The following is a 12,369-nucleotide window of genomic DNA, read 5'->3' as shown; positions in this document are numbered from 1 at the left end:
GGGGTGCAGGCGGGCGGACAGGGACCGGGGGTGGGGGTCGCCGCGCTGAGCTCTGCCCCAGGGCGGCCGGGAGCCGGCTGCACCTGCCCGGGAGCTGACCGCACCGAGCAGCTCACCCTGAACTGGGCGCGGGGGGGGGCTGCACCCTGAGCTGGGCGCGGGGGGGGGCTGCACCCTGAGCTGGGCGCGGGGGGGGGGGCTGCACCCTGAGCTGGGCGCAGGGGGGGGGCTGCACCCTGAGCTGGGCGCGGGGGGGGGCTGCACCCTGAACTGGGCGCGGGGGGGGGGCTGCACCCTGAGCTGGGCCCGGGGCAGGGCGCGGGTGGGGGGGGGCTGCTAGGGCAGACACCACGGCAATGGCAGACGGTGCCAAGCTGATGGAGCGGTTTGAGGGCACTGCCCGTGGGCACCAGGTGCCGCCGTCCGGCTGGCGGATCTGCCTGGCCCATGAGTTCGAGGAGAAGAGGAAACCCTACCAGGCCTCGAACGTCTCCGCCTCCGACGTGGTGAAACATCTGGGCCTGGGCATGCGGTAGGTGGCTCTGCCCTTCTGTGGCCATTGTGCACTTCAATGCCCCTGCACAGCGCTCCGCGATCACTGGCCCCTTTCTCTCCCCCAGGGAATTGAATGAGCCACCCACAGGCCACCTGCTTAGTCAGTATCCTTGGGCGCTTTGCCTTGCCCTGCTCGTCTGAGAGCCTGGCATGGCTCCCTCAGCTCTTCTCCCCGCGACCCCCGAGCAGACAGGCCTGTCAGTCCTGCCAGATTGGCCGGTTCCCCCCACGTGCATCCCTCCTCATTATCACCCTGGCGTCCTGTCCTCTGGGTGCATTTCCCAGTCTGGTGGGTAGATTGGCACGGCAGGATCCGCGGTGAACTTCAAGGTCTTCTGCACTTCTCCTTTCCTCGGCTGTAGAAAGCTCTTCTTGGGGTTGGTTTTTCCTTGTCTTGATCATTAGCACAGAGAGGGAGGAAAACACACCTGCAGGATATGCTGTGTTCTCCGTGGGGTCACAGCGCCACTTTACTTAAGGTTGCACCAGTATTTCCATTTTACAGGGGTGAAAAAAGGTCTCTAGAAAGCTCCTAGAGCAGTGGTTTGCAACCTTTCCAGACGACTGTGCCCCTTTCAGGAGTCTGATTTGTTTTCTGTACCGCCAGGTTTCACCTCATTTAAAAACGACTTGCTTACAAAATAAGACATAAAAATACAGAAGTGTCAAAGCACACTGTTACTGATAAATTGCTTATGTTTTAATTTTTACCATGTAATTATAAATTGATTGGAATATAAATATTGTATTCACATTTCAGTGTATGGTCTATGGAGCGGTACAAACAACTCAGTGTCTGTATGAAATTTTAGTTTGTCCTGACTTCGCTATTGTTTTTTATCTAGCCTGTTGTAAAACTAGACGAATGTTTAGATGAGTTGATGTATCCTCTAGAAGACCTCTGAGTAGCCCCAGCAGTACACGTAACTGGTTGAGGACCACTGTCGTGGAGTATCAGTGGCAAGTGTTTACTGTCGTTTATGGATGGCTTGGTTTTTCTTTGGCAGTTCGTGGTGATACAGTCTAATGTAAGGTTAGGGATGACTGATCTTATCAAGTGCCATGTGATTAAAATTTGTCTAGGGTCTGACACTCGTTAGATGCTTTCTTAATGACCAGAACAGCCTGAGATCCGAAATGTGGGCAGTTCTGTGCTGTGAATGGGTTGGACGATGTCTGTTAAGCTGCACCGTTTCTGTATCACTAGTCGCTCAAGGGTTAGGAGTGGCTGTTGAAATGTTGACAGCGATACTGTAACCGACCAGGGCCCCCATTGCTACTTCCCAGTGGTGCGCGCGCGTGTGTGTGTCTCTGTCTCTCTCGCTTGCTTTCCTGTGTGGCCCTTGTCATTGTCACCTCTGAGCCTAATCATTTGCCTTTTCCTCGCCTCTGCCCTGTGAGATGGGGCCCTGCTGTTGTCTCCGTTGCACTGCTGGGGAACTGAGGCACGGTCACAACGTTGGTCTGCAGCAGAGCTGGGCTTCTGTGTTCCTTGGGCCACTGCACCTGTATTTCCCCTCCGGGCTCAGCCTTTCTGGGTGGAGACCCACACCTCTCTCTTCTGACTGGGGTATTCCCAGGCTGCCTAGGTCCCTGCCGTCACTTTGCATCTCCCAGCAGAGAGAGTCTGCTTGCTTTCTCGTCAGAGACTGGTAACAGAGTGGTCGTTGCAGAGATAAGTTGTGAGACCGCACTTGCTTTATTGTTAAGGTGAAAAGCATTACAGAGAAAACGTAATAAAAACCATGACAGAGCCTACACAGGTGTTAATGAGTTTACCAGAGTTCATGGATTCTGGCGTGAGCAGTCCTTTGACCCCCCCCCCCCCCCCCCGCGAGGATTCCTTGCGGCTACTGCCTACCAGGGGCATCACAGCTTCAGCTCAGAAGCAGCACCCAGTCTCATGGGGCCGTTGTAGGCCCAGTCCTTCCAGTCCTACCCTAAGGATCAGGACCCTCCATGGCCTAGGGGTCCTGTGGTTCCAGCCTGTTTGCTGGATTAGGAAGAGGGCCCGGAGGCAGTTTAAACTCAGCTATTTATCCAAAACTCTTATTTGTCTGTTGGTCTCTGGAGAAGCCAGTTTGAAGGAGTATTTGCATATCCCTGGGGTGGGAGGGGGAAGGGGGGGCTGTGGCTTCAATGGCTGATAACTGAGGAAGTGCACTAGCCTCCCCCCTTCTACTAGAGCAGGAATATACAGTGTCCCAACAACATGGCTGCAGTAGCGTTTTTAATGCAATGACCTCCAAAGGGATTAACCCTAATTCTGTCAGGTTTAATTTAATTCAATAAAGTTTTGTTAATTTGAACAGGTTTTTTCCGGGCATTACAGGGTATTGGCAGTCTATCACAATAAAGTTTGCCGATGACCCACAAATTGGTGGCAGTTCAGTTGTACAGACTGATCAGGATTTGCATGGTTAGATGGTTTCAGAGGAACAGCCGTGTTAGTCTGTATTTGCAAAAAGAAAAGGAGTACTTGTGGCACCTTAGAGACTAACCAATTTATTTGAGCATGAGCTTTCGTGAGCTACAACATGTGTTTTAATACAACAAAATGCATGGCCATAAATCTAGCAACCAAGATTGTAGGTCACACTTGGGGGGGCTGTTTTGGAAAGCGGTTATTCCTGGGGGATAACTACCTGAGCCTGAGCTGGGAGGGTGGTGGAATGACTAAGAGCAAACAAGATCCTTGGCTGTATAAACAGGAGAGTGGGAGTAGAGAGATGCTATTACACCTGTACATAGCAATGGTGAGAGTACTGGTCTGATTTGCACACTTCAAAGAGGATGTTGAGGAAATGGAAGGGGTTCAGAAAAGCGCTATATGTGAATGGTTTGAGGTTTGGAAAACCTGCCTGACTTTGAGACACTAAGAAAGCTCCACCTGTTTAGTTTAATAAAGGGGAAGTTAAGAGGGGAGGTGATCACGGTCTATGAATACTTACATGGGAGAAGGACTTTGAGTATTAATTGTACCCTCAGCAAGTTTGCAGATGACACTAAGCTGGGAGGAGAGGTAGATACGTTGGAGGGTAGGGATAGGGTCCAGAGTGACCTGGACAAATTGGAGGATTGGGCCAAAAGAAATCTGATGAGGTTCAAGGACAAGTGCAGAGTCCTGCACTTAGGACAGAAGAACCCAATGCACCGCTGCAGACTAGGGACTGAATGGCTAGACAGCAGTTCTGCATTGAAGGACCTACGGGTGACAGTGGCTGAGAAGCTGGATATGAGTCAGCAGTGTGCCCTTGTTGCCAAGAAGGCTAACGGCATATTGGGCTCCATTAGTAGGAGGATTGAAAGCATATTGAGGGAAGTGTTTGTTCCCTCTATTCGGCACTGGTGAGGCCAAATCTGGAGTATTGCGTCCAGTTTTGAGCCCCACACTACAGAAGGGATGTGGACAAATTGGAGAGAGTCCAGCGGCGGGCAACTAAAATTATTAGGGGGCTGGGGCACATGACTTATGAGGGGAGGCTGGGGGAACTGAGGTTATTTAGTCTGCAGAAGAGAAGAGTGAGGGGGTATTTGATAGCAGCCTTCAACTACCTGAAGGGGGGTTCCAAAGAGGATGGAGCTTGGCTGTTCTCAGTCGTGGCAGATGATAGAACAAGGAGCAATGGTCTCAAGTTGCAGTGGGGAGGTCTAGGTTGGATATTAGGAAACACTATTTCACTAGGAGGGTGGTGAAGCACTGGAATGGGTTCCCTAGGGAGGTGGTGGAATCCCCTTCCTTAGAAGTTTTTAAGGTCAGGCTTGACAAAGCCCTGGCTGGGATGATTTAGTTGGGGATTGGTCCTGCTTTCAGCAGGGGATTGGACTAGATGACCTCCTGAGGTCTCTTCTATGATTCTATGACAGCAGAGGGCTCTTTAATCTAACAGGCAAAGGCAGAATGAGATCCCATGGCTGGAAGCTGAAGGTAGATGAATTCACAGTAATTAGAATCATAGAATATCAGGTGGCCTAGATGACCCCTGAAGGTCATCTAGTCCAACCCCCTGCTCGAAGCAGGACCAATTCCCAGTTAAATCATCCCAGCCAGGGCTTTGTCAAGCCTGACCTTAAAAACCTCTAAGGAAGGAGATTCTACCACCTCCCTAGGTAACGCATTCCAGTGTTTCACCACCCTCTTAGTGAAAAAGTTTTTCCTAATATCCAATCTAAACCTCCCCCACTGCAACTTGAGACCATTACTCCTCGTTCTGTCATCTGCTACCACTGAGAACAGTCGAGAGCCATCCTCTTTGGAACCCACTTTCAGGTAGTTGAAAGCAGCTATCAAATCCCCCCTCATTCTTCTCTTCTGCAGGCTAAACAATCCCAGCTCCCTCAGCCTCTCCTCATAACTCATGTGTTCCAGACCCCTAATAATTTTTGTTGCCCTTCGCTGGACTCTCTCCAATTTATCCACATCCTTCTTGAAGCGTGGGGCCCAAAACTGGACACAGTACTCCAGATGAGGCCTCACCAATGTCGAATAGAGGGGAACGATCACGTCCCTCGATCTGCTCGCTATGCCCCTACTTATACATCCCAAAATGCCATTGGCCTTCTTGGCAACAAGGGCACACTGCTGACTCATATCCAGCTTCTCGTCCACTGTCACCCCTAGGTCCTTTTCCGCAGAACTGCTGCCTAGCCATTCGGCCCCTAGTCTGTAGCTGTGCATTGGGTTCTTCTCGTCCACTGTCACCCCTAGGTCCTTTTCTGCAGAAAGGCAAAAATGTTTAACAGGGAGGGTAACCGGCTAGTGGAAGAGCTTCGGGCTTGTTTCCCCATGTAGCGCTGTAGTGGAGACAAAGGGAGGGCGTCTCCTGTTGGTGTAGCGAATACACCTCCACGAGCGTTGGTAGCTACATTGATGGGAGAAGCTCTCTCGTCACCATAGCGCTGTGGATGCTGGGGGTTAGATCGGTATAATGGAGCTGCTCGGGGGGGGTTGCACCTCTGCATGACGTGGTTACACCGATCTAGGAATGCGTTGTAGCCTGGCCGGAGCGTGGGCCATGCTGGAGCCTTTCTCAAAGACACGCTCTATCTCAGCCCCAGGGCTGGGCTGGGTGCAGGGCTCACTCGCTGCATGAAATCGTGGCTGTGTGGTGCAGGCAGGATGCTCCTCTCAGTCTGTTTTGCCCTTCAAATCAACGCATGCTAGACGTGTGTCCTAGCTGTAGGCGCCTTCCTCAGCAACAGGGTCTGGGTAACTCCCTGCTACTCGGGGCCTTATGGACACAGTGTTACCACGGGGCAAGCCCTGGTGAGAGCCTTGGCCTCATCTTGATACAGTGACCAAGGGCGTAGAGTGATCCAATGTGTCACGTGCGATGCTAGCAGAGTTGTAACCCTCCTAACAGCGCGGGATCGCTGGCCACGAGGGGCGTAGGAGTCGGTCCCCCCAGGGCTCCAGGCTCACCTGTGTAGACCAGAGCGCCAGGTCACTCCCACTGAGGGCTTGAATTTCTGGTCCCCCTGCAGCTGACACCGTGCGTGTGATGCACGGCTTTTGTCGTGCCAGGTGGGATCACCTGTGGGGGAACGAGTGCCGGACTTCTGGCTGAGCGGCTCCTAAACCTCCCAGCCTGGTGTAGCCACTGCAGGGGGACAGGGCTGCACTGGCCTCACCTGGGTTACATTGTGCTTTGGTTCAGGGCACTTAGGCCTGTCATGCCTTACGCCGGGAGCATATGGCATAGGGCCAGCGTACTAAACACTGATTATCCTTGGTTGCGCCCTATCAAGCAATGGTATTGCTGCCATTCAATGCTAGTGGGGTGGAGGGGGGGGTCTCTGTCTCCCCAGGAGGGGCCCCTTATCCATATAACCCCACTCAACTCTCCCCCAAACCTTGCTTCTGGCCCCTGGCTCCTCAACCCCTGCTTCCCGCAACAGGCTGACAAGTCTTAGGCTTGCAAGAAGTGCTGGGATCCTGGGGAAGGACACCTGGAGGGACAGGTTTTAGAGCAGTAGCTGTGTTAGTCTGTATCAGCAAAAACAACGAGGAGTCCTTGTGGCACCTTAGAGACCAACACATTTATTTGGGCATAAGCTTTCGTGGGCTAGAACCCACTTCATCAGATGCATGGAGTGGAAAATACACTACCAGGTATAAATACACAGCACATGAAAAGATGGGAGTTGCTTTACTAGGGGGGTCAGTCTAATGAGACAATTCAATTAACAGTAGATACCAAGGGAGGAAAAATCACGTTTGTTGTGGTATGAGGGTGGCCCATTTCAAACAGGTGACAAGAAGGTCTGAGTGACAGCAGGTGAAATTATTTTTTTGACTTAAATCAGATTTTTTTGATAAGAGGCTTTTTGAGGAAAAAACCTGTCTAAAGTTAGTTGTAATTAAGATACATTATAGCTCAAAGATCTCTCATCATGGACTAGGGATTATAAATTCTAATTCTATAGTATGAGACAATATATTCATGTAATGGTTAAGAAAAGTTTTGTAAATGAGTTCCAATAGTTCATGGATGAGGGACCCAATCTCATGGGGCTCCAGGGGCTTCTGTACAGATTATTGAGGTTAATCTTTCTATCTACCCAGTGGGACTCAGTGCTCAGTCTAGAAGATACCATCAGAGATGCTTAGTTTTGCAGTCCTCAAACTGTGGATTTGTGTTTCCAGAGATAACATGCTTGTTAACAGCAAAAATGTTTTTAAATAAATAATATTTAGAGGTGAGAAATAACAGACCTCGACCGTCTTGTCCCTCTGCAAATTTGTGTACACAGAGTCAATCCCGTACCTCTCTCTAAAAGTGCAAAGTTTCTGAAAGTTCAATGAATAGAAGATTGTTGGGGGCGAAATAGATCTAGACCAGGAGAAGAAGTCTGGAGATAAATGTGAGAAGGGAGGGACAGGCAGTAGAAACAAAAGTGAAACTGTTTGAGCAGCGTATTCCAGAACTCTTGAGGTCTTTCTGAGTGTACCCTTCATTGATTTGCAAAAAGAAAAGGAGTACTTTTGGCACCTTAGAGACTAACCAATTTATTTGAGCATAAGCTTTCTTCATTGATTTGAGATCTACCATACCATTCTCTCACTAGAAGGGAAAACCTATAATGGCAGAAAGCCATAAAAGAGACCCAGTTTGGGAATATTTTAATGAAGTTCCTCTACCTGTGGGTAAGACAGGCATGCGTGCGAAGGCAAACAGTGGAACAAAGAAATGCAAGGCCTCGTTTCCCGAATGAAACAACAACATGAGAAGTGTTCCTTCTCAGGAGGAAGCTGCGTTGAAGATGATGAAAAGATCTGAACATGCAGGATCTTCAGGTTGGTAAACTTTTTTATTTCATACTTCTTTCTTAAGGACTGCCCGTCTTCCTTCTGGACTATTCTCGAATTCTCATGTTTGAGCAAAACATATAGTTGTTACTCTATGGTCCTGTCATTTCAGATGCAGTTGTGATAAAAAATAAATACCTGAAATCGGCAGAACTTCCTTTTACAATTTCACCTTTAAAGCACTGCTGAGTGTCAGCGAATGCAATGAGTAATAAGAAATGAGCAGTATGGTAATAATAATTAAATAACTGCATTGACTTATTTTGTTTAGGAGAATCCATCCTCAACATACAGGATTCTGAAGACTATCCACCTTCGAGATCACTATCATTTTCTATAGTTTCAGAGTTATCTGCCAATGAGAGTGTTTCAGTCACATCGTATATGTCACATAGCCACAGTCTATCACCCACAGCAAAAAGGAAAAAAAATCACCATCATCCAGAAACAGCCATAGATAAGTTTGTGCTAAAAACCAGCAAATTACAAAAAGAGGTAGTTGATGAAAAAATTGCCCAGTTAGTTTATCCAACAAACTTTCCTTTCCATATGATTGAGAACCCACACTTCATTAACATGGTTCAGTCATTAAGACCAGGATACAATCCACCCAACAGAGCAGATGTCGCAGGCAAATTGCTGGATAAAGTGTATGGAAGAGAAATTGAGCAGTGTGCAAAACGTCTAGAGGGTAAAATTGTTAACCTGAGTCTTGATGGGTGGAGCAATGTCCACAACGATCCTGTTGTATGTGCTTGTGTGACCACAGAAGAAGGGAATGTCTTCCTTACAGAAACAATTGATACGTCAGGAAATACACACACAGCAGAATACTTACAAGAAGTAGCAGTAAAAGCTATAACAAACTGTGAAAAAAATTCAGATGTCTAGTACACAGCTTGATCACAGACAATGCTGCAAATGTATCCAAGATGAGAAGAAATTATTTAGAAGAGAGTGAAGAGCGTCCCAAGCTAATAACATACGGTTGCAGTGCTCGTTTGACGCACCTCCTAGCCAAAGACTTCAGTGCTCCAGAAATAAAGGCTGATGTTGTTGAAATTGCAAAATAATCCCATAACAATCACTTTGCAGATGCTGCTCTGAAAAAAGTGGGAGGAACCAAGCTAACGCTCCCACAAGACGTGCGATGGAACTCGGCAGTGGACTGTTCTGAGCACTGTATCAAGAACTGGCCTAATCGGATGACAGTTTGTGAACAAAATCGTGAAAAAATAGATGGCCCTGTCACAGCCAAAGTTCTCAATATTGGGCTTCAGAGAAACGTTGAACACGTGCTGAGCACCCTGAAGCCTGTTTCTGTAGCCTTGCACAAAACGCAGGGAAATGGCTGTTTTATTGCTGACGCTGTTGAAATTTGGAAGGAACCGAGTAAGATCTTCAAAAGAGAAATCTGCAATGACAGAGTTAAATTACCAGCATTAAAAAAACGAATGGGACAAGCACTATCTCCAGCTCATTTTCTTGCAAATATTCTCAATACTCAGTGCCTGGGTCAAAGTTTAACTGCTGAAGAAGAGGAGTTGGTTAGGACATGGACATCCAGCAATCAGCCCTCCATCATGCCAACTATAATAAACTTCAGAACTCAGGGTGAACCATTCAAGAAATAGATGTTTGATGATGATGTTTTAAAGAATGTCACAGCAGTGAACTGGTGGAAGTCACTTAAGCACTTGGATTCAGAGACTGTTGAAGTGATAATCTCACTTTTAACAGCAGTAGCTGCTTCTTCCAGTGTAGAAAGAATATTTTCTTCCTTTGGACTAATTCATTCCAAATTGAAAAGGAGTACTTGTGGCACCTTAGAGACTAACCCATTTATTTGAGCATAAGCTTTCGTGAGCTACAGCTCACTTCATCGGATGGCATCCGATGAAGTGAGCTGTAGCTCACGAAAGCTTATGCTCAAATAAATGGGTTAGTCTCTAAGGTGCCACAAGTCCTCCTTTTCTTTTTGCAAATACAGACTAACGCGGCTGTTACTCTGAAACCATTCCAAATTGAGAAATCGTTTGGGACCTGAAGAAGCAGAAAAGCTTGTTTTTCTTTTCCAGATTATGAACAAACAGGAAAATGAAGGTGAAGACGACTGCAGAAACCAATATTTTAAGTTTCTCATGTTGACCTGGCTGACATAGTCAATTGATTTTTGCTTTTTTAAAAAAATATTTCATTTAACTATTTAAGTTAAAAACAATTTTAACAAAAACAAACCTGATTTTAAAAAACTTGAATGTTTAACTAAATTAAAAAATTCATATGCTTGTTTTGTTAAAATACTATATGTTTGTTGTTGAAGAAAAATAATCCAGAATACATCACGTTGTTGTTTTAGTTAATTACAACAATTTAAATGTCTGTCTGGTGGTGATCTCCTCCTAATACAGCATGGCAAGAAAATCTCCAAATATTAATGATTAACCTGTTGAATTGGAGATAGTTCACCTCCCAATGACTTCATAAATATCTGCTTCAGTTACCTTTGGTAAATGAAATAACCAAACAATCATTCATTTTCTGATATAGCTGTAAAACTAATCTGAAAAGTTTTCAGAATAAATCACTTTAAAAATGTATAGTGTGTACCTTCTAAAACTGAAGCCTACGTCTCTCTCTTGCTGAGCGGTGAGGAACGTGTATTCAGGTTATAACAACCAACAAGAATGCACTTTCATGTAGAAATCCATGATTAAATCGAGTCTTCCTGACTAGTGATTTAAATAATGATTTAAATAACTTTGATTTAAATCAAATCCACCCTGCTTTTCAGTGGTGATAAAATGTTAGAGATTTGGGGGTTGTGTAGAATAATCATCTGAACTTGAGTTTCCAGGAAGACACTGTGGCCAAGAGGCTAATGCTATCCTTGGATGCATAAATGGGAGGTAGTCAGTAGGAGCAGGGAGGTGATTTTACCTCTGTGTACAGCACTGGTGAGACCACTGCTGGAATACCATGTCCAGCTCTGGTGTCCATCATTCAAGAAGGATGTTGATAAATTGGAGAGGTTCAGAAAAGAGTCATGAGAATGAGTAACGGATGAGAAAACCTGCCTTATAGTGATGGACTCCAGGAGCTCAACCTGTTTAGCTTAACAGAGAGAAGGTTAAGGGGTGACTTGATTCCAGTCAATAAGTACCTCGTGGGGAACAAATATTGATAATAGAGAGCTCATCAATCTAGCAGATAGAGGTAGAGCATGATCCAGGGCAGGAAATTCAGACTGGAAATAAGACACATTTTTAACAGTGAGGGGAAGTAACTGTTGGAACAGTTTACCAAGAGCTGCGATGGATTCTCCATCACTGACAATTGTTAAATCCAGATGGGATGTTTTTCTAACAGATGTGCTCTAGGAATTATTTTGGGGCAGTTCTCTGTCCCGTGCTGTGCAGGTGGTCAGACATCACTACGGCCCGTGCTGTGCAGGGGGTCAGGCTGGTCCTAGGTCCTGTGCTGTGCAGGGGGTCAGACTGGATAATCACAATGGTCCCTCCTGGCCTCTCCTGGGGGCAGGCTGCTGAGCTAGGGGACCTTTTGTCTGCTCCAGTGAAGGTGTTTCTGAGTCCTGTGGCTGCCTTGTACCCGTTTGCCGGGCTGAGATCCCCTGTTCTGTTCTGTCGAGGCTGTAACCATGCTCACCACTGTGGTGTCTGAGTGTGCAAAGCAGGTGCGAGCCCAGTGCTCAGAGCCAGGGGGCTGAGGGCCAATCCTGGCTCTGACGCTGTGCGCTGTGTGACCTTGCATAAGACCCCTCCCCTTTCTGTCATGTCTAGACCTGTTCAACCAATGGAAAGATGCCCTGGCCTGTCTCCGGGATGGGGAGGGTTCATTTCTTAATATCTGTCCAGTGCTCAGAAAGTGCTACCCCCCAGGGAAAGCCCTTAAGGTCAGTTCTGCATCCCCCTACCCTGCTTCCAAGGCCAGTGCCCTGGAGCCTTGTGGGCGGTTGCCGTGTGTTACAGACCCAGGACCAGTGTCTCTCTGAAGTCAGGGCAGGTGACTCTGTGGCCATGTACAATCTTGTTCAAGTCATGCCATACAGCCTATAGAGGGCCATCTGCACGGGGTGCCCTCTGAGCAGGAGGCGAATGTCTGTGTCCCTACCACTGATGGCCACGGCATGTGTTCCGGGTTCAGTCTATATTGTATTTGCTGCTTTGCGTTTCCTGCAGCCCCTCTTGAAATGTAAGCGGCATGCTGGAGCGAGCATACCCAGGATTCAGCCTCTCTCCGCACGCACCCAGAATCTGGTGTCTCACGCTAAATTACTATTTCCCACCCCCACCAGGAGGCCTGCCCAGGCTTGTTCTGGTCTATCAGCCACCCTTCCCAGGCCGGAGGGGTCAACCTGAAGCCGGCTCATCATCTGCCTTTAGGGAAACCGGGCTTGTATTTTCAGTAACTCCTTTTAAACAGCATTTTGGTTCAGTCTCAGATAGAAAATGCTGTCACGTGCCATTCCCTGGAGCATTCCACTT

The 12,369-nt window shown here is 47.6% G+C and overlaps 1 protein-coding gene across 1 annotated transcript in view; it reads left to right on the top strand.

Moving 5' to 3' along the window:
* Positions 1-319: 319 nt before the first annotated feature.
* GBA2 (glucosylceramidase beta 2) overlaps positions 320-12,369 on the top strand; it is a 64,625-nt gene continuing 52,575 nt past the window's right edge. The window contains 1 exon segment of the mRNA XM_048834688.2: positions 320-532. Within this exon segment, the coding sequence (XP_048690645.2) occupies positions 357-532 (176 nt within the window). The 5' untranslated portion in view covers positions 320-356.

This window comes from Caretta caretta, chromosome 5, assembly GCF_965140235.1.
Source record: "Caretta caretta isolate rCarCar2 chromosome 5, rCarCar1.hap1, whole genome shotgun sequence".
Taxonomy (NCBI): Eukaryota; Metazoa; Chordata; order Testudines; family Cheloniidae; genus Caretta; species Caretta caretta.
Note: the sequence above shows the minus strand (reverse complement) of the source record. Positions and strands in the feature narration are given on the sequence as shown.